The following is a 23,764-nucleotide window of genomic DNA, read 5'->3' on the forward strand; positions in this document are numbered from 1 at the left end:
CTCAGTCCACACTCTGAGCTCACCCGGCCTGTGACTGAGCATTTCTGTCTCTGGCACATGGTCCCGCCTAGAGTCTCCAAACCCAGCAGATATCCTGCTGTGCTGCTCCTTCTGGAACAGGAATGTGAGTCTCCCCGGATCTGCCACTTGTGGGGTCCCCCTACTGTGTCTTGGATCATTGTTTAAGGTAACCCCGATCTGAAAGCTCACTCTTAGGCTCTGTCTCTGTAGTGGGCTTCCCTGCTTGGATACCTGGCAACTCTGCCACACTCACATACCCCTGATCTTTCTGTGACCCCATGGCACCTGAGACCACACTGTCCCCATGAGGACTCCACCCCCTGCTTAACCTCTGGAGTGATGTCCCTCAGTGGAGCAGACCTCTAAAAGTTCTGATTTTGTGCTCCACTGCTTCACTGCTTGCAGGGAGCCGGCCCCTCCCTCTGCAGTCTATCTTCCCGTCAATTTGGATTCACTTCTCTGCCAGTCCTACCTTTCAGAAAGTGGTCAATTTTTCTGTTCCTAGAGTTTCTGCTCTTCCTCTCTTCTATCTCCTCTAGGTGTTTGGAATGGTTTGATACCTATCTAGCTGAACTCCTGGGATCTGATGTCATTATAGTCTGCTACTCCTCCGCCATCTTGCCTCTCTCAGAGTTGAGTTTCTGTGTATTTATCAGTATTGATTTCAAGTCCCACGTCATGCTTTTGGAAACTATTTACATCAGACCATGTTTATTTGTGTAAGATAACTTTTGTCTTCTTTTTCAATTTTCATCATTACCCTTATTAAATACTAAATCATTTTGAATATATATATATATGATAAACATATGTCACACACACACACACACACACACACACACATGCACACACGTCTCGTAGACAGAGATATGTTTCCTTAATGTGGCACTTAAAAATCGGTTTGAAAGGCCAAACCTTAATTTTTAGTGTGACTAATCTGTTAAAAGTCCTGTCTCCTCTATCTTCTCTTTAGTTAATGAAAAAGCTAATTGCAAAACAAGAAGATTAATTAATAGCAATAATCTTGGTGTGCTAGTAGTAAAAATCCTTGCTAAAGTCCAATCTTTATAAAAGGTACTGACTGTACTTTATAACTAACCCTATGTCTAACAGATGGCAGAAATTTAATAATTATAGTTGATGCTGTCCATTTGCTAAGTGAATTTCCCACACTGCTACTCATCCTCAAGATTCACCACTACAGCCTTGATGACTAGCTAATACTGTGGAAACCTATCTCTGACTGCTTTCTCATGTGAGAAACATGCTTTCCTCCATGCAGGACAAACTAGAACTGCCTGAAAGTTAATGCTCCCAGAAGCAACCCTCAATCAATAATGGATGGGGAAATGATAAATAAATACCTATCTTCTGTTTCCTTCAGTTGGGATAACTGTACATTGTTCTGTACCCAGTGTTTCCCAGAGACACTGAGATTCAGTTGACCACAATGATAATAGGCCTGATAACAAATATTTATTCTCATTTTCTGAATCATCTGTTTCTCTTCTATTGTTTCTTGGGGTCACCTCCCAAAAAATCTTCTTGAGTTCAAGTCCTTAATTCATAATCTACTTTGAGGGGAACTCAAACAAGAAAATAATGTTTGATAAAGAAATTAATCCACCTATATGAAAAGATATACACATATACAGGTAAGCCTCTGCCTCTTTGTGTCAACATATAAATCATGTCATCTTTCTCTAAGCAGGTTTATAACATCTGTTACAAATGGAACTCAGTTAAGATTTGAGGAGAGTAAGTCCTTTCTTAAGATAGAACTTATTATTTTGCTTTGTCTCTAGATTCTTTGAATATAAAGAATAAAGTTGAAATCATAGAATTTAAAGAACAGCAAAGGAACTGATAACTATTTTTCTCAACTGCAAGACTGACCCATTAACATAAAAGGCAGACCCTGGAGATGTTCCATAAAATTGAGTTTTGCTAAAGCCTGCTCTGATATCTCCTATGTGATAAAAGTTCTTGACACTTAGCAGGAATTGATGTCTTGGTATTCTACCTGTGAATGGTAAGTCTGCAGGGGAGATGGAGGATTATGGTATGTATCCTAGAAATTCAGCATAAGAGCTCAGAAGTAGGTAGAGTGTGAATTATGAGCCACTAGTCACATAAAGCCTGATGGTCATGTCCCATAGCCTGTTCTGCCTGGGGATATGTGGTACACAAAGAGAGGTTCTTGTAAATGCTGGTAGGAGCTATGTGCAAGCTTCCACATGAACAGTTAGTCCTTCAGAGTCTAATCAAAGGCTGCTTAGGGGGTTGTTCTCCTTGAGTTAATGGAAGTATGAGTGTTCAATGAAGGGAAATTAGCCCCAGAAGACAGGGAAGCAAATTAAACCTTTATTTTTATTTGAATTGGGAGTGAATAAAGTGTTCACTGCTCACTAAACTCAAGTGAAGTTAACATGTGAGAATGAATGGAGACAAACTTCTCTGTGTGGCAAGGAAGACCTCAGGGCACTTTGTACCCAGGAATCTCCTGGGGCAGAACTGAGATGGAGGTGGACATTCATCATGCTCTGGGGGTGATGGGGATTTTCAGTAAATGCTGTATCAACGTAGTTAAATCTTCCCAGAACCAATAAAAATGCCCTTGCCTTTTCTACTCTCTATTACAAGTAATTGCTATTCATCTACTTACAGATATCTTGGAAGTAGTCACAGAGTACTTGGAGTGCCTGAGGGATGAAAAGTTTAAAGGAAAAATGTAGCTGTATATCATTGGCATTCATGAGAAAATTCATATTAGATGTTTGAAAGGCAGATCCCCAGGAGGCAATAGAGAAATCAGGAAAAATATTGTGCCAAAAATACTACTCTGGCCAGGACATCGGGGAGTTTATGTCAGGTAGAGTGAAGGAAAGTGATTTGTAAAGAAAAGATGTATGTGCTTTTCCACATGCATTTAGATTATTTATATGTACACATCCCCTGAAAAACTAGAAAGTTCTGGGAATTGACAACCAGATTGGGCCTGAAATTTGTGAAATATGCAGCTGTGCTTATATTTCTTTGACTCTGACACCTCTGAATAACATTGGGTAACACGATCAATACATTTTCAAACTCATATCCTTTTAAACTCTGTTTGTAACCATTAAGCCAAAAATGTCTTGTACCTGGGTGCCATTTTACATTTGGGAAGGCAGGTTTAAGCCCCTGGAAATCCACATGCAGAATCTGAAGTCATTGCTTTTTTCTGGAAGTTATGCACCTCTTCCGGGACCTAAAGATCAATTGTCCCATTGATGTCATATGAGACACATAGGTAAAAAAAGATATGAAGTGGTGGGTGGGTGATGCTGTCCTTGCTGGGAGTCACTTTTGTGCATAAATAATTCTTACTAGGGTTGCCTGGGTGGCTCAGTGGGTTAAAGCTTCTGCCTTCAGCTCAGGTCATGATCCCAGGATCCTGGGATCGAACCCCACATCGGGCTCTCTGCTCTGCCTGCCTCTCTGCCTACTTGTGATCTCTGTCTGTCAAATAAATAAATAAAATCTAAAATAAATAAATAAATAAATAAATAAAATCTTAAAAAAAAATTCTTCCTTCACTTATATTCTCATTCTCAAATGTTCAGTCACTTGAAGGCATGTAGTCCAGTTTAAGCCTACTTACTTCTGTTCACTCTCCTTATTTAAAAGGTCTAGTGTATCACCTTTCAAGGAGATTGTGCTAAATTCTATCAAGATAACAAAGAGAATAGTAACTCAAAATTATTATTCCTTATGGATTGCTTTTTCCATAACACCCTGAAATACATTTAAGGCGCTCATAAGTACCAACAAATCACCCACTCACTCAGTGAATTAATGTAACTTAACCCCTCCTGTTTACAAGGACACAAATGTACACGCACATACACATACACATACAGACACAACCCTGAAAGCTAGATGGTGCAAAATACATCATGAAAAAGCAGACAGACCTTAAATGTTTCATTTATTCCTTCATTAAAGATAAATCAATTAGAAGTTGAAAGGAAAGCAAAAGCATTTCTAAATGAACTTATAATAAAAATCTTCATGGAATAAAAGTTATCAGCTCTTGGCAGAATACTTAAGTTAGAAAATTCTGGGAAGATAGACCAACATAATCAAAGATAGAAGCATCCTGGGAAATGACCCAATCTTTCAAATTTGGGGTTTTTTTGTACTTAATAATGATGATAATGATGACAGTAATAATAGCAGCTATTATTTGTTTGAGCACTGACTTCATCTGGGATGCTCTTCTAAGCAGTTTATAGAATTCAGATGTCCTCACCTAAAACCTGGAAAGAAGCTATTATTATTATCCTCATTTTATTGAGGAGGAAACTAAGACAGAGAAGAGTTAAATAACCTGTACCAAGTCCCTCCCCTAGTGAGAGGCAGAGGCTGGACTAGAATGAGCAGCTTGGCTGCAAAGCATGGACTCTTACCTACTACTGCCTTCTCTTGAGGAGCCCACAGAGCCACTGAGTCAATGACTATTTTTCTTATTTCCCTTCAGGCATGGATGGTCTGACAGAACCAATGCCATCTTTGAGAACAACACTGTACTCTTATTCTCATACAGATCCTCCTTCCTTAGACCTTTTCCCCAAGTTACCTTCACATTCAACCTGCCTCCTGTGTTAGAAACCATTTAATATTCTTTTCAGAGTAATTCCAAGCACATATATCCAGAGAGCTGACAACAATCCTGTGCTTCCTGTATATATTATGAAAAGGGCCCTTGTCTTGAAATCAAAAGATCTGGGTACAAGTTCCAGCTCAGGCATATACTATATGCTTTTGACCTAATAATAGTTGAAGTACTGTTCTATTATTTGGAAGTTTCCCTCCTACTTATCTCTGTTGAATTGCCTGCTCTCTCATCTCAGTTTAGAATTCAGAAACTCAAAATGTTGCTGAACTCACTGAAATTATGTCACTGATTACAGGCAGTGATGAACTCTCTCTGAGCCATTTAGATTCCTTGGTTCAAAGCCCACCCCCCACCCCCCCAACTCAACCGCGCCCCACCCCACCCCCGAGCTGGGCCAGTCTACCCTTCTGCAGAAGGCACTTAGTATGGTTTTTCATATCCTTTCTTAACTCCCTCCCCATTGTTAATAGCTCACAGTGGAATAGATCTGGATACAGATTAGGCTTACAGTTTTGTCCCAAGTCACCACAGGGTACATAATAGAAAACAGTGCTTTTAAAAGAGTATGCACACTTTATCCTTTGTGGGTCTAGGAAAGTTAGTGACTCTCTCTGAGCCTTACTTTCTTTTTCTTGGTAATTTAAGAAATTAAAATGAGGGGCGCCTGGGTGGCTCAGTGGGTTAAAGCCTCTGCTTTAGGCTCAGGTCATGATCCGGTGTCCTGGGATCCAGCCCTGTGTCGGGCTCTCTGTTCAGTGGGGAGCCTGCTTCCTCCTCTCTCTCTGCCTGCCTCTCTGCCTACTTGTGATCTCTGTCTGTCAAATAAATAAATAAAATCTTTAAAAAAAAAGAAAGTAATTAAAATTAGACATTTTATTTGAGAGAGCACCTTTCACACCATAGATCAGTTTATAAAAGTGGCAATTACTGAATTTTAAGTATTAGAAGGCAGTTAAGTCCTGTTAGTAAGAGGGCAAGGAACATACGTGAAATGGGGGAAATCTGTGTCAGTATCTTAATGCCCTCCCCTTAGGAAGATGTCTGCTCAGGTCAATAGGTGCATCTGTTTTGCCTGCAAATGCTATCTCCAAAGGCAATAGAAGGTGCCAAGGGCTGGGGATGAGGTCGGTCCCCCATGCCTCTTGCCACAGTCTCTCCTCTCAAGACCATGTATTTAATGAGAATAACACACCTTCAACAAAAACCCTGATCCCCATTTCTGTAACTTCAAAAAGTCAAAGAATGGGGCTCTTAAGAGACTGAGGTGTAATGGCATTGCCTGTTCCCAAATGAGTTTTTTTTTTCCTTTTGTCCTTTTTATTTTTATTATTTTCAAAATTCTAGCTTCTCAGTAGCTGAGGAATTTCCCAGACTTTTGCAGGAACAGTGTTGACAGGCAACTGCATTTTCCTCCTGAGTCGACTCCTATTTCTGTGAGGTCAGGACTGCCAATGGGAGCACATATCAGGGGACAGGTTGATGGAAGAGAAAGCAAAAGGTCCAATTGTCCAGGGGCCGGGGACCATGAACCTTAGTCAAAGGGAACAGAATGGAATCAGTGTACATCCTGCTGTGAGTGTTCACTATTTTTTCACCCTTTCTCCCTTAATGGATAGCCTGGAAGAAAGTATGTTCTTTCTCAGCAGAGAGCCTATAACTGTGTAGTTTTAATGTATTCATGATAATATGAATATATAGATTTTCTTTTCATAATTCTCTTCCAGGTAGGTCAGAAAATTCACACATCCAGACATTAAAAAGAGAAGACATGCCGTTAAATGTAGTCAGAAAAATCACTGATTGGCATGAAAGTGATTAGAATCCAGCCAATTTTCCTGATCAGTTACGCAGGAGAGAGTGACACTTCAGTCATTTAATCCCTGATGTATATCTTGGGCTTTTTCCAATTGAGAGAGCTCTCTCAAATCCTTTATTTAGTTGATCCCTATAAAAATTAGGAGACATCAGGAGGACAGATACTACCGTCCCAATATTTACTGTGGGCAACCTAGGAACAGAGGTTGTTAAGACTTAACTCAGATTGTATCAGTAGCTATTGGCAGAGATGGGACTTGGAGACCTTTCCTTTTCTGGTCCAGGGCTCTTTTGCCCGGATCAGGTTTTCCCAAAGTGCTTCTTTGGGGGCATTCACCCTAGGAAAAGTACTGTAGAAAACAGAATCCCAGGATCCTGGAAGTCTTAGCAACACTATGTACCATACCTTTCTCTTCAAAATGTGTATACCTTCGAGTAGCAGAGAGAGTGAAAAATCCTGCAGGATTTTGTTTACCTTATTTAACCTTGTGGTTTGCATAATATTTGACTGCATGCTATATTTTTTTTAAGCCTGAAAAGCACATGGTGGGAACCCTTGCCCAGTGCTTTATAACAGTTATAACAGTTTATAACAGTTCAGATTACTCACAATGAAGGAAGAATCATCCGCTTGCAACTCTTAATAGGGAGAGATCTTTCTTTTTCAATGCAAAGAAATTTGAACTGCATCTCCCAGAGCCAGCTTTGGGCAAAATTGTAAAGTCTATAAAATTAACCATTGTGGTAAAAAGCACAGGCTCAGGGTTCAAACCAGTTACTGGTCAAATGAGGGACTTTTCTGCCACTGATTAGTTGGTTGCACTTTGTTCAATTCCTTACCCCTTCCAACTTTAGTCACTTCAACTGTACAGTGAAAGCAGTCATTGTACATATCTTGTAGGACTGCTGAGAAAATTAAATGAGACAGTGCATGTACAATCCCTGGCATAGAGCCTAGTCAGTTTTCAAAAAGTCATATTACTCTTCTTCCTGTGATCTTCCCTTTCAGCCAGCCTCCTGGTATCTCATTCTTTCTCCTCCTCCTTCTATATCTCTGTGTAGTCATATAGTCCAAAAGGACTCTGCTTCCAGCTATCTCACCCAGGTGGTGTCAGGCAGAGATGGTAGAGACCAAGCAGGTGGTAGAGTGAGGATAGGTCTGAAACAATCAAGGTCCCCCCAGACTCAGGCAAACTGTGGAAAAGGACCAAGCACTCCTGAAACTGGTTGTTATTATTGCATTTTTGTTGTATTGTTACTGTGTGGAAAAGTGGACCCAGTGATGTAAGACCTTTAGATTTTTTAAAAAATTCTTTATTTAAATTCAATTTAGTTAAAATACACTGTTTATGACTTTCAGAGGCAAAATTTAGTGATTCATCAGTTGCATATAACACCCAGTGCTCATTCCATCCAGTGCCCTCCTTAATGCCCATCACCCAAATTATCCCTCCCCCTGACCCTCCTCCCCTCCAGCAACCCTCAGTTTGTTTCCTAAAGTTCAGCTTATGGTTTGCCTCCCTCTCAATTTTTGTCTTATTTTATTTTTCCTTCCCTTCCCCTATGTTCATCTATCTTGTTTCTTAAATTCCACATGTGAGTGAAATCGTATGGTATTTGTCTTTCTCTGATAGACTTCTTTCGCTTAGCTTACTACCCTCTAGTTCCATCCACATCCTTGCAGATGACAAGATTTCATTCTTTTTGATGGCTGAGTAATATTCTAGTTTATATATAAGTACCACATCTTCTTTATCCATTTGTCTCTTGGTGGACATCTGGGCTCTTTCTGTAGTTTGGCTGTTGTGGAAGTTACTGCTATAAACATTGGGGTGCAGGTGCCCCTTCGAATCACTATGCTTGTATCCTCTGGATAAATACCTACTAGTGCAATTGCTGAGTCATAGGGTAGCTCTATTTTTAACTTTTTGAGTAATCTCCATACTGTTTTCCAGAGTGGCTATATCTTGCATATAGCCACTTGGATTGCTTTCCCACCAACAGTGGGATTCCCACTTACACCAACAGTGTAAGTGGGTTCCCCTTTCTCTGCATCCTCTTCAACACCTGTTGTTTTCTGAGTTGTTCATTTTAGCCATTTGGACTGGTGTGAGATACTTTAAATATCTCTTGAGATATTTAAAGAGAAACCCAAATGTCCGTTGTTATAGGGGTTTCCCTCTGTGTAAATATTCTGCTACAAAAATCTAGCTTTTGGACCATGACCTAAGGAACCCTAGTCCAGAAGATTTCTGGCTTCCCACTCTGATACAGAATTAAAAAGCTATAAGTTTAGAAGGTCTTAAGAGGCCATCTGATTTAATCTTCTCCTTGATGCAAAAATGCCATCTACAATATCCAGAAAAAGTGTTATCCAGCTACTCTTATATACTCCTAGTCATAAAGAACTTGGTATCTCAAAGAGAAAACATTTTACTTTTACTCTTTGTAGAAACAATTTTGTGGAATACTCATATAAACCCCACACAGTAGATAATACTTTTTCCATTACAATTATCATGAAATTCAGGCTCAGAGAGGCTATTTTACTTTCTCTAAAGTCACAAAGCTATTAAGTATCTGTAGGTTGTGAGATAGAAGCCCAGACTGTCTAGGTTTTAAAGCCAGTACACTTAACCACTGGCTAAACAATTCTACTTGTTAAAATGCTCTGGGCTGATACTAAGCTGAAATTTGCTGCCCTGAAATGTCTACCCTTTGGTCACAGTTCTGCTCTCCTGAGACACAAATAATAAGTCTAATCCTTCTTCCACAAGACAGCCCTTCAAATATTTGAAGATGGCTCTTTTCTGCCTGCTAAACCTCTCTTCTCCAGGCTAAACACACTCATTTCTTTCTACTGACCCTCGTAAGTTGCGAGGCACTTCATCATCCTTGCCCTGCTCCCCGAAGGGAGTTTCAATTTGTCAAAATTCCTCTTAAACCATGATGTTTAGAAGAGAATACAGTCCCCCTATGTGGTTACATAAGTGCAGGTTAAGACAGAAATAACACCTCCCTGTTTTGACCACTTATGCTTTTATTAATGCAATCTTGGTTATATCTGATTTTTGACAACTATGTAAAAAAATAGGCAAATATAAAATGTTGCCCCAGAGTCACCCCAAAGTGTATGTTGTGTCCTTTTATAAGCATTGATTGATAGAGAATCAGTTTTCCCCACCCCACTCCAATTCTAAGTAAGTAGATCAATTTTTAAACCTAAATGTAAGACTTAATATATATTTTATTAAATATGATTTATTAGATTTAGGTAATGTTTTGGCCTATACTGATCTGTTTTGTTTTGTTTTTCTTTACTTTGAAAAATGTAGCAAAACAGAATATTTTTTTGAAAAGATTCTCATATTCTAATGAAATTTTTTGAGGCACAGAAGGAAGTAAAAGGTTTTTTTTTTTCCATCTCTGCTGCTCTAATACTGCTCCCCAGATTTTATACTTTCCTCAAAACAAAACAAAAATACTTCACACCCATATCTGTTTTAATGAGATCTTCTTATAAATATTCCTGTTTTGATTATTTTTTTGGCTAATTTGTAATGAAGGTTCAAAAAATGAAAAGAAAAATAATCTGCTCCTTTCTGTTTAACATGTATATATGTGTGTATGTATAGGTGCGTGCGTGTGTGTGTGTATATATATATATATATGTAAAATAATACATACCATTATTATATGTATATTTTATACAGTAGCAAAGTTCAAAAATATCTGGATTAAAAATAATGGAATAAATGCACACACTTCATTCTTTGTAATCCCAGTATTTCTGAAATTTGGTATCTAATATGTTTACTATCCCTCTCAGCTTTCTGTCATTCCAGAGATTAGCCAAATATTCAGTAGGCTTGGGCTAATATCTTAATGACTAGACACTACTCTCCATCATTCTTTAGTCAAGAATTGGTAAACTGCAACCTCAGGCTAAACTCTGTCCTTGATTGTTTTTTTTGGTAAACAGAGTTTTATTAGAATGTAGCCACTCCATCTGTGACTGTCTTGTGTATAACTGTTTTTATGCTACAATAGTCGGTTTAAGTAGTAGTGACAAAGGCCAAAAGATCTGCAAAACTGAAAGTATCTACTGTCTGATCCTTTACAGAAAAATTTTCCCAGCTTCTGTTTTCACGGTTGGTTAGCAGTCCATCCGTTCTATTATACGGGAACTAAAACTGGCATATTCCTATCCCTGTGTTAAATGATACTGAAAGCAAAAAAAAAAAAAAATCATTTAGTTATTTGCTTCAGGAAGTATTTGCTTCTACAGGATAAAGCTTACATTTCAAGACGCACATCAAGAGTCTCACCTCATGGTGCCCATCCATCTAAAGCTATTATTCCATAAACTGTGCCCAGTCCTACTCGGGTTCTCGTCTTGCAAGAACAACTTTAAAATCACTCAGCTCAGGCCATAAAATCCTACATATATATCATCCATAACTTCCCCTTCTGAGGTAGTGCTGAGACTGTGTCAAGTTATATTCTCCTCTTCTGCAGTAAGTCTAATAAACTTGGATTTGGCTGAACAGATATTTCTTGTCACCCTTTAGGGGAGGGGAGAGTGGACATTACAAAGTCTCCAAACTAGTATCACCCATTCTGTATTGTCTTATTCTGATTAATGTAAACACCAAGAGCATTCCTATGAGGTATAATAACCCACATTTTACATTTGGGAAAATGGACCCACAGAAGCTGAATCCCTTTAGGTTTGGATGGCATGCCCTGAGTCGTAGGTCAAGAGGAATAACTAGGAAGGTGAACCCTCTGGCAGGGTTGTGCCAGCAAGCCCCAAGTCTGTTCTAGGTCCTGAACTGAACTGGAATTAACATTTACCTGCTCTAAGCCTCAGTGTCCTCACGCTTGCAAGCAAAGGGCTGGCCTGTTTCATCTATACAGTTTCTTTAAATTCTGCATCCGTTCAAAGTATGATTTTTTAGTAGTTAGAAAGTCAGTTTTTCCACACTAATCTCTTTCAGCGAGACTCCTCAACCAAAAGTCATCTGAGATCAGCTGTATTGAAGACTGAGTTGACTTCTACAGCTTGGTTGCTCTAATAACGACCAACAAAAATGTGCAAATGATTCTATTTTCATAACAAACATATTTGCATTTATTTCATGCTGTTAACAACTTAACGTGTAATCATGCCTCCTCTAAGAAAAGAAGTAATACTTCTTCTGTGATTGCATTAAACACGCTGTGTTATATCTTTCTACTAATCTATCATCTATTATGACTGCCTATTTTGAGAGCTGGCATAACAATTATCATAAGTGATAGCATTATATTCTGAAAACAAAGAATGTGATGGTACAATTTATCTTGCTACTTTGCCTGACTTAAGGCATTTAGGGTTTCCTATTCCAAGCCAGATTTTTTTCACATCATAAATATTTCATCTTTTAATTTATTATTGATTTAGTTTGATAGTAAATAACTCCATGAATGCTGAGGTTGGAAATCTGTTGTAAAAATTGTTAAGCATATTCTCTTCTGTCCATCTGTGGAATTTGATCACACTGAAATACAACAGTGAAGGTACCTGAAGAAAATGGATTTGGGATTTTTAATTTATCTGATGCAGTTAATTAACTGGTCAATTAAAAACAAAAGGGCAGTTAGTGCTGAGCACATTTGTTCTGATGATGAACACACAATCTGATAATGGATCTTGATCTCTGCTACAAAATTCTTTAATGTCAGAGCAGTGTTGCTCTAAGTAGAGGAAGAATAAAGCCCATTAAGACTAATGCACTTTCAACAATGGTTTTCTTTCATGCTAAAGCAACATAAGTGAGACTCGATTAGAAAGAGAAGTTGGCCAATTTTTTAAGTAATATTCCTGCATGGGCCATTCTATTACCCTGTATTTAGAGCCATACCAATCACCAAGCCATTCAGTAGTATCAGGACTTTGTTTTTCTATCAAAGTGAGAAAATCATTTCAGATAGTACAGAAGGGGTAAGGAACAGTTATAATTTGTAATTGACCTGAAGATTTCTATAAAGAGTGTGTATTAATGAACATAATTCTCCAACCCCAGACCGGTATCACTTACATTATCTCTACTATTGAAGAGAATCAGATTGAGAGTTGGACAAGAATAACTTCCCATATTTTCCTTCTGTCCTTCAGTGTGATATGTTAAGTCATCTTAAGCATTCTCTGAAACTTGAGAGTATGGTAGGTGAATACCTGCTGGAATCCTATATGAGCCCCTTTCAAAGGCTTATTGCAGAGCTACGCATGCACATTCATCCTGACTTAATAAAAAACAACAACATTTATTTTAGAGGTCAGGGCACAGAGGAAGAGAATTTTTTAAGCAGATACCCCACCGAGTGCAGAGCCTGATGCAGGGCTTAATCTCACCACCCATGAGATCATGACCTGAGTTGAAACTAAGAGTCAAATGCCTAACTAACTGAACCATCCGGGGGCTCCTCACCCTACCTTTTTTTTTTTTTTTTTTTTTTTTTTTAAAGCTCCTGTCCCTAGTTCCCAGTGCAAACAGAAGTTGGAAACCTCTTTTTTTTTTTTTTTTTTTTTTTAAGAAAAAGAATCTTTCTCTTTTGATAAATCCTATTGTCTCCCATATCTGCTGGAATGCCACAGTTGAACATGACAACAGTCCCCACCCCCCCAATTTCCCTACTGCTTACAGTTTAGCCAATACTTGACTTTCCTAATTAATTCCTGGTTTACTGGCAATTGTATGCAATTCATAGACTGGTGAACGGTTTTATAGCTAAGAGTGGATTGAGTAATAGCTTTCCAATTCTAAAAAAGCAGTCGTTCTGAACCATTCAAAGAAACTGTTAGTGTTGTCTGAGTTAAGAATACTTAATGTTGGGTGTGACCTCACAGTCACAGCAATTGTTTCTGATTCTTCTCTTATCTGTTTTTTAGGTTCAGATGCTTGTCAACAACACATAGTACAAAGAGGTCAGTTTAAGGCAGGACCCTCATTGGCTGAAGCTACTTCAAAATACAGGACCCATTTTTTTTCTGCTAAACAGATGATATTTTTGCTGAGTGTACATACATAGGGTTAAAGAAGTGTAGTACCACAATCCTTTACCTGAAATCCTTATAGCCAAATACATTTTAGATCTTAGAATGTATTAGAGTAGGGTTGAGCAGAAAAACGTGCAGAAACTAAATTTGTAAAGGGCTAGATAATATATATTTTCTTGAGGATCATATTGGTCTCATATGTTTTAACTATTCAACTCTGCCTTTGTAGCACAAAAATAGCCATATATAGTACATAAATAAACAGGCATGTTGGGTTCCAGGGAAACTTTATTTACAAAAACAGACAGGAAGACAAATTTTGTCATCATTCTATAGTTTGCTGATCTCTATTTTAGCCTTTAGAAAGACACTGCGGGGTGCCTGGGTGGTTCAGTTGGTTAAGCAACTGCCTTTGGCTCAGGTTATGATCCTGCAGTCTCAGGATCAAGTCCTGCATTGGGCTTCCTGCTCAACAGGGAGTTTGCTTCTCCCTCTGACCTCTCCCCTCTCATCCTCTCTTTATCATTCTCTCTCTGTCTCAAGTAAATAAGTAAAATTTAAAAAAAAAAATAAAGGACACTGTGGCATAATTTTATATGTATTTAGACAATACCTCCAGTGAGCAACAGCTCTGTCAACCATTTCTGATTCAGCAGCAAAACATGTAAATACTCATAATAAATTGGATAAAACAGACTGAACAACCTCACATTAACTCAGGACACGTTTTACCACCCAGTGAATTTTCCCATCCAACTTACAAAGATATTTTAACTTTCAGAGATTTAAAAAATATATATTTTGGAATTACAAGAAATGAATTGTGAACCTATGCATATTCTTTTTTTGAAGTGTGAAATTAATACTTATGCATTGAGAAAGTCCATGAGAGCAAAAGAAAATATGCATGGCCTAGAGAGGACAAAGTTTGTTCAGTACAAATACAATAGTGATCTTAGCAATTGGGTCATGAACCAAGACTCCCATTTTTCCAGGTCAAAATGATATTTAAGATTACATGGCCAAATAAACCTTACCTAAAGCAAAATGCTGGTGATACATTTGTGAAACTTTTTTAGAGCTCTGGAAATTCTTTTAAGTTTGTATATTGGCCTCCTTTATTTTGTGTCAAATGATCTTTAGGGTTCTAGGAACCTAGAAATAATTCCTGTGGTTATTTTGTGTGTCAGTGACGAGCATAAATTTTACCTACTGAATATTTCTAGGCTATTTGGCTATGAGTAAATAACCAGAACCTTCTAATTTGGATGGCTTTCATTGAGTCAGAGTACTCTCCTTCCTCATGTAATTTAAACTTTTACAAATGGAACTTGTACAAATGACAACTGATGTATAAATAATAGCTATTAATCTACCTTTATAGAGTTTTGCCAAATAAAATATCTCCTAGACTTTTGCTCCATACAGGATGATAAAGAGAAATATTTGCTATGAAGTTATATGCTGGGTTGAATAAAACAATATTAGAATATTAGAGCTGGAACAAACATAAAGGTAAACTCTAGGTTAAACCCCTCCTTTTCCATAAGGGGAAAAATGGCAGTCAGTGTGATTATAAATGAATCACTCAACATTACTAAGCTGATTACGTGAAAGAGACAACAGAAGAAGCAATGTCTCTAGGTTCTGAGTTTAGTCATTTTCTTAGTGATACTAGATTGTTTGGCTATCAAATACAAACCAAGCACAAATTATGGAATAACTGTGAGCTCTACATTACATACCACTCCAAGGATTATTAGCAAGTATGACATATGGTGTTATCTTCAAGGTAAGGGATGAAAATTCTGGCAATGCAATGGAAACTTTGATAAATACAAGTCTCGGGGTATATCAGTTTGCTCTGGTGTCTTTGAGAAACACTTCATATAAATTCAGGGTGAAGAATGAATGTACTATTTAGATGATTTTGGTTGCAAGAGATAAACATACAACCCAAACTGGATTAGGCAAAAATTTCATTTTATTGGTTCACATCTGGAAATTCCAGGGATGTAAGCATGGCAGGTGGTTTCATAACTTCATGGTATCAGGTATGATTATAGGTTTTTTGAATGGCAAAACAAAACACAATAATACTCAGATATATAAAACTGTGATGGATGAAGCAGAACTCTTGTTTCTTACAGACTGAGATGGGACAAGGGCCATGCAGGGGAGTGTACCATGGGACAGGATAAAAGCCAGCTGGGAGAGTAGGAAGCAACTCATGGATATCAGGTGGGGTGGGGTTAGCTAGATTTTGTGGGCTTCTGTGACATTGCATATTTGGAATAATTATACCAGCCCAAGGAAGAAGGAACCATTCCTGAGTGTTAGGTATCTGGACACTGCTAGAAATTGGGTTTGTGTGCACTATAACCCAGGACTATTGGATCCTATAAAAGAAATAGTTGGGGTGAAGACTTAGTAAACTGTCTTCCAAGGGGAATTGAGAGTTTTTAAACACATTTACAAAATTGGGTTGACAGCCCTTCTGAAATATTATATTATATTGGATCAACAAATTTTTATGTTAGCAACTTAATCATCTTAATAATATTGACAGAGGTCATGGTTTTGATTGTGATTGGTGTGGCTTATGTGCTCCTCCTTTTATAAAACACTGTAGTGAGGTAAATGGATTTCTGATTGACAAGGCCCTGGTTACATCCTCATCTCTGGAGCTAGAAGGTGGAGGCAATCCCACTCCAGTGATATGGACTGAGGGTGTTTAAGGAAGTGGTTCCTCAAAAGAAAGTCTCAGAGCTTTAATCAAAAGAAGGGAAAAAATTGCTGAGTTGGAGAAATAACGAATGTCCATCAAATAAGTGGGTCATATAATTATATCTTGTATACTAGAACTTTTTTGGTCTCATTCCTCATCCTTACCCATCTTAATCACCACAGCCCTATATCCCCATACTGTGTATACCCACTCTTTGACTGGCTAAGAGCTACCTGTCCTTCAAGTTTCAGCTCAAAAATGCTACTTGAACCTCATCCCATATATCCAGATTTCATTTTTCAGTTCAAAACATTTACCATACTTACCACACATAAACATTCAATAATGTATATATCTGTGCTTAATTTTGTTGTTTTGTTAAATGTTTGTGTCTCTTATAAGATGGTGGAACTGAATATTATTTTCCTTTGGATTTTTTATTCCTTGATTAAATTTTAAAGCATTTAACTTAGATTTTACAAAAACTTAAAGTGGAATATAGACAGTTTTGACTTTAGTTGAAGTAATTAGCAACAGAAAGAAAAGAAAGGGTTTTAAAATTTAAAAATGTATCAGGAAACTTTCAAAATGTCATTATCTGCTAGCATCACAATAAAGTCCACATATTTCCAAAAATATTTGAAGTTACAAGAAATATATATATGTAAGTTAAAAATTCCCAAAGTGTCCTATCATTTCTATATAATCATTTTATCAAATGTAACCTAGTTGAGTCTATTTTAAACTTATTCCACATATATATATTTTTGAGATCATGAGTTTTAAGAGTCTCCTTATTAGATTTCTCTTTTGAAGTAAAAAACACAAAACACTTCACCTTAATTTCACTTATCACTGGATAGCTTAACTATCAAAATAATTTAGAGAAAATTATGATGTAACACCATAGGAAATGCATGTGTCATATATGAAAGATAATACTTCCAGAAATTCATTTCTTGCATGTTTTGTTGCACAATATTAGTTTTAGTTCTCATAATGTTAGGAAAGGTCCTGTTTCTTAATGAATATATTCTCAAAAATGGTAATAAAAAAACTTAGAAAAGTCCCTGAAATTTGTAAAATCACTGTTAATACATATGAGATAGAGTAATATTTTATCCTATTTCTAATGGGATAGAATAAAAAATAAGGGAAACAAGAGCATTACAGGAGTTCGTAGAATGTTTTTAGTCCTTATTAACATTTCAAAAGCAATTAAACTCAAAATTCTAATAGTGAACATTTTAATCAACATAATACATTCATTCAATTGAATTGCATCACACCCCATTATCTACTACATCAAATCTCATAGCAAATAACATGTGTATCAAAGGTATGAACTGAAATTATGGAAATATGAGTTGAAATTGTAGAAACTTTGTAAAACATACATATACATAAAAGGTAGACATTTAGATTGTTTTATTTTGGATAATAATATATTCATAATAGATTAAATAATGTCCAATAATTCATATACATTTTTAAGTACTCATATTTGTATATTTGTCATTTCATGACAATTCTGTTTTTTTTAGACTCTTGAGATACTGACTGGAAGATAGACATTTTTTTTTCCTGCTGATTGTATGGGAGAAATTTTGACCTCAGAAAGTGGAAATGAGGTTGCTATGGAAACTGATAATTCTGCTGCCACTCATAAATACTTGTGCAGGTAATGTATTCTATTATTATGAGTTTTGATTGATAATCTATTGGCATTTTACTTTTTTTCATATGTGAAACAATTTTCAAATGCTTAATGCTTATATTATTTGAATTACTATGTGATAAACAAAAATTTTAAGGTAATTTCTATGGCTAATATAGAATCCTTAAAAAATTTATCAAGCCCTATTTTTAAACAGAACTAATATTTTAGTTATAAATTGTCAAATATGAAATTTTTATTGTGGAAGTATGCAATTAAAATATTTTTGGATCAATAAACAATGAAGAATAGTTATTTTTTTTATTTCCTGTGTATTGAAGTCATTGCAAATTAAGGTTGAAATATCTATTTTCTCTCAAATTTAAAATTTGGTATAAAACTATATTGAAATAGAAGAAAATGTAATAAAGAATGTTATATCAAAACTAGAAATAACCTTTGAAATTGTTCTTCCCATTTCAATGATATGAATTCTTCTACTCAACTATATCTGTTAATATTGGTGTGTCAGTGAGCTTTTGCTGTGTAACAAACCATCCCAAATCTAAGTAGATTAAAGTAAGAAATAACCATGTATTTAGTTGACAAGTCTGAAATTTGACAACTTAAGATAGTCTCACTCAGGGCTGTTCTTTTAGTTTTGGCTCAGGTGAATAACATCTGTGGTCAGCGCCTAGGTCATCTGGTACTAGGCTGGTGGAGGATATTCATAGCTGAGACGACTAAGCTGCATCAGCCTTGGTTCAGGTGATCTCATCCTCTGTGGCTCTGGGCTCTTTCACATAGTGACTGCTTAGAGTGCCTAGAGAAATCAGGAGCATGCGAAATACCATGATGCTGAGACTTGCAACTGTCACAGTGTTATTTCTGCTACATTCTTTTAACCACTCTAAGTCACAAGACCAGTCCAGATTCAAGGGGTTTAGAAATATACTTCATCTCTTGATAGAAAAGCCGCAAAACCCTAATATAAAGGGGCACAGAAATAAAAAAGGGAGTAATATTGGCCATTTCTTCTAAATCACCAGCCCTGGTCTGTTAAGATCATAGAGTTCTGTTCTTAATTGTCAAGTTTACCTATTCGAGTTGTCACAAAGTTTGGACATCAGCTAGATTATCTCACTGTCAGAGCAGCCCTTCTACCATGCCATGCTGCTTCCCACCAACTGTGTAATAATGGGTACTTTTGAAGTTCATATATTTGTTTAAAAAAAAAAAAGGCAGTAATATACTGGGAGAACACAGAAACTAACATAGTAATTTACAAGCCAGAAAAGCAGCACATATTTAGAAGAGACACATATTTAATAGCAATTCCAAGAAATGGAAAGATAACACTAATCTTGAAAGCTATGAAAATGCTAAAATATGTAGAAATTAACCATTAGAATCAGAAAGCCATATAAATAAAGGTGTTTAGAAGTGCTAGTCATATTTATTCCAGTGATTACATTATTTTGATTCCTGTCACTTCTCTCTGTAACAAAGATTCAGAGTTAAATAATAATGTCTCTTTTTGTAATAGATTAAAAAAGGACAGAGCAGAGTCATCAAGGTGCCCCCAAATTATATATGTGTGAATAAGAAATTCTCTTCCCACTTCACATACATTCACATTTCAGCTTCCTGTCAAAATTTAGCATCAACATTTGCTCTTTAAATATGTATATTGAATCAGCGTAGTATCTCTAAAACACCTTTTGTGTTAAATTAAAATAAATTATTATTCTCAGAATGCATATTAGATCTGAGAAATCCACCAATTCTTCTATTAACTTTTATTTATCCAAATTGGATGTGATTCAACATGTCCTTTTGCTTTAGTCTAAAGGGAAGAATAATCATATGTCCTTGGTGCACAATTTCCTTGTGAAAGAACAGATTGGATCTTTTTTCTTTCTTTTTTTTTTAAACATAGCTATTTAAATAAAATAGTCTGAGCTAAACATTGCCCCAGAGGTAAGGATTTTGATAATGTATACACAAGAGAGCATTGCTTTAAATTTGTTTATTTGTTTGTTTATTTGCTTTTAGAGATCTCGTGGTGTGTCTTCCTACTTGCAGATACTATGCTAGTTTGGAAAATTAGATTTTCTTATGAGGAAGTGCTATTTCTGTGCCTATGTAAAATATCTTCTTTGCTTTCCCAAAACTTACTTTTTATTAATTGTGAAAGGCTATGGTGGTGGGTATTAAGGAAGGCACGTATTGCGTGGAACACTGGGGGTTGTACGTAAACAGTGAATCTTGGAACACTGCGTCAAAAACGAATGATGTGTTGTATGATGAACAACATAATACAATAAAAAATAAATAAATAAATAACCAAAAAAGATTCTGAAAGGCTAGCAAGTCTTTTACAATTACCTGCTTTTTCCTTCCTATTTTCATTTACATAATCTTTTGAAAGTTTTGGTATTTTGAATCTTCGCAGATTCTTTCTTTTTAAGATTTAATTAATTTATTTGATTTAATTTATTTATTTAATTTAATTTATTTATGTGTTTGAGAGAGAGAGCAAGTGGTAGGAAGGAGAAAAAGGAAAAGGACAAGCAGACTCTGCCTTGAGTGCAGAGCTGGACCTGGGGCTCAATTTCACCACCCTGAGATTATGACCTGAGCTGAAACCAAAAGTCAGTCGCTTAACCAACTGAGCCAACCAGGCACCCCTAGACTCTAAAGTAAAACAAAATTTTGCCCCCAAACTCTTCTCCTGTTTTCTTTTGATTTGTTTGTTTTCATTAAGTTTACAACTTCTTCTACCACCTTTATTATAGACAAAGGCCTTTACTATAAATCATAGTCCATGTAGGTGTATGTTATGATTCTGGAACATTTTTTAAATTGTGAGTGTTTAAAAGCTCTATTGTTCTATCTTAGCATTTTTTCAATATTGTGAGAAAACTAAGGCCCATTTCATTAAGATACTAACCACTAATCATATATTTTTAAATTATTTTATTTATGTGTTTGATAGACTAAATAACAGCCCCAAGAATATCTAAGTTCTACTTTCTGTAAATTGAATTTTACATTAAATAAAAAAATGGATTTTGAAGATGTGATTAAGTTAAAAAGATCTTGAGATGGGTAGATTATTCTGAAAAATCCATGTGGGAAATCACAAGTGCCCTTATAAGAAGAAGGCAGAGAGGGATTTGGACACAGAGCAGAAGGCAATATGAAAACAGTAGAAAAAGATTTGAAGATACTGTGCTGTTGACCTTAAGCATGGAGGAGGGGCTATCAGACAATGAATGAGAGGAATGAAGCTCTAGAAGCTAGAAAAGAGACAAGGGAACCAATGGATTCACCCACTGTACCTTTGCAGGGAGTGTGGCCCTGTAGATACCATGGTTTCTGCCATGTGAAACCCATTTTGGACTCCTAACCTCCAGAATTGTGAGAAAATTAGTGTGTGTTGTTTCAGGCCATGACATTATAATTTTTATAGGAGCTGTAGGAAACCAAGGCAATATGTTTCTTCCTCACTAGATCTTATCCTCCAGAAGGCAGGGACTATATCTTCCTGGCACTTGGCAGAGATTCAGTAAACATTTGTTGAATGAATGAATGAATGAGATTCAGTGTTGTTGGTCCTATTTGCATTATCATCAAGTAGAAAAAATTTAGGGGGTGCCTGGATGGCTCAGTGGGTTAAAGCCTCTGCCTTTGGCTCAGGTCATGGTCTCAGGGTCCTGAGATCAAGCCCCGCATTGGCCTCTCTGCTCAGCAAGCAGTCTGGTTCCCCCCCTCTCTCTGCCTGCCTCTCTGCCTACTTGTGATCTCTCTCTGTCAAATAAATAAATAAAATCTTCAAAAAAAAATTTAGTCTTATCATTTCCTCTGAGAAACAACTGGTCTAGTCTATCCCAATAAATGTGTGCTATAATGATATTGTCATAGGGTTTCTGAGATGAAGTTCTAGTAATATTTAAAAGTTTCAAACCATTTGAATGGAAACTCCATGTGGGCAGTGATTTTCATCTGCTATATTCTCTACTGTTTCTTCATCACCTAGCAGATGGTGTAGAAATATTTATCAAATAAACTAAAGAAAGCAGTTCCATTCAATTCAACAGATGTGTGTTAGTAGCTCATATGTTCCAGGCACTGAGCTAGCTGTTGACTTTCTAAAACAAGAGGCCCTGGTCCCTGCCCCCTTCACCCTACAGTCTAAAAAGGGGAACAAGCAAGTAAGTCAATATATGCAGTTAAGTACAAGTTGCTGTATGAGCAACACAGTAGAGAGTACTTAACATGGAAGTGTTCAAAGAGGACATCTGCTGCTTTTTTTTCAATCTTCGATCTACTTATATATTTTATGTAGCAAATCTAGATTTTTGCTAAAATAAAATGACAGAGAGGCATTGCATTTGTGTTTTTCTAGTTAGTGGAAGGATATACCCAGGGCCACTGTAAAGGAGAGTCTGTCTGAAAATGAAGTTAACACAGAAGTAGGACAATCCAAGGGAAGAAAAGCACAATTTTTTTTTTTTAATTCTACCTTTGGAACTTTATGTAGATAAGCCAATAAGATGTCCCTTTCTCATATAAGGCTAATTTACATTGAGATGCTGTCCCATGTGATGGAAAGAAACTTGTCTAGTACAGGTTAGGAAATTTATTTATTTTTTTAGGATTTTATTTTTTTATTTGACAGACAGAGATCACAAGTAGGTAGAGAAGCAGGCAGAGAGAGAGAGAGAGGAGGAAGCAGACTCCCCACTGAGCAGAGCCCGACATGGGGCTCAATCCCAGGACCCTGGGACCATGACCCAAGCCAAAGGTAGAGGCTTTAACCCACTGAGCCACCCAGGTGCCCCAGGAAATTTATTTTTGTTATAAATTACTGAAGATGCTAAGCTTAGGCTAAACATGAAATTCCACCTGGCATTAATGCCAAGTCACCACAGGGAATAAGGAACAGAATAAATAAAGGAATAATGAAAAGACACAGTTTTTCCTGGAAGGAAAAAAAAAGCATCAACAGGTTTAGTATAGACTTGGAAGTTTGATTTTTAGCCCCCAAATTACTGAGGCATGTGCATGTCTTTAGGGTAGGGACAACATAAATATTAATGGGATAATTTCGAGACCACATTGATAAATGGAGGAAAACTAATTTTCTTTTAGACAATACACAGGAAGCTTTCAGAAAGAAATATTTTGTTCTTAAGATAAATATTAAACAAAGTACTTAGAGCAAATCTATAGTGGATGTAATGAAGAAGCTGAAAATCCATGTAGGATCAGATTCCGTTGATAACAGAATATCACAAGTGTGAGAAATGCATTTCTTTTAAATCTTTCACTATACTATGATTTTTGTGTAAAATTTGATAAATTATAGGCAAATTGCAGAATTCAAGTTTTCACATTTAAAAATGTGACAGTTGTAAAAAAAAAATTTAAATTGACATATAATGTATTAGCCCCAGGGGTACAGGTCTGTGAATCGCCAGGTTTACACACTTCACAGCACTCACCATGGCACATACCATCCCCAGTGTCCACAACCCAACCACCCTCTCCCTATCCCCCATCCCCCCAGCAACCCTCAGTTTGTTTTGTGAGATTAAGAGTCTCTTATGGTTTGTCTCCCTCCCAATCCCATCTTGTTTTATTTATTCTTTTCCTACCCCCCAGCCCCCGCCCCACATTGCATCTCCACTTCCTCATATCAGGGAGATCATATGATAGTTGTCTTTCTCCGATTGACTTATTTCGCTAAGCATAACCCTCTAGTTCCATCCATGTCATCACAAATGGCAAGATTTCATTTCTTTTGATGGCTGCATAGTATTCCATTGTATATAT

At 36.7% G+C, this 23,764-nt stretch overlaps 1 protein-coding gene across 1 annotated transcript in view; it reads left to right on the top strand.

Moving 5' to 3' along the window:
• Window positions 1-1,963: 1,963 nt before the first annotated feature.
• The window catches only part of CNTN6 (contactin 6), a 246,849-nt gene continuing 225,048 nt past the window's right edge, over window positions 1,964-23,764 (top strand). The window contains 2 exon segments of the mRNA XM_032867430.1: window positions 1,964-2,053; window positions 17,811-17,947. Of these exon segments, the coding sequence (XP_032723321.1) occupies window positions 17,893-17,947 (55 nt within the window). The 5' untranslated portion in view covers window positions 1,964-2,053; window positions 17,811-17,892.

Source organism: Lontra canadensis, unplaced genomic scaffold, assembly GCF_010015895.1.
Source record: "Lontra canadensis isolate GAN:19392208 unplaced genomic scaffold, GSC_riverotter_1.0 scaffold34, whole genome shotgun sequence".
Classification (NCBI taxonomy): Eukaryota; Metazoa; Chordata; class Mammalia; order Carnivora; family Mustelidae; genus Lontra; species Lontra canadensis.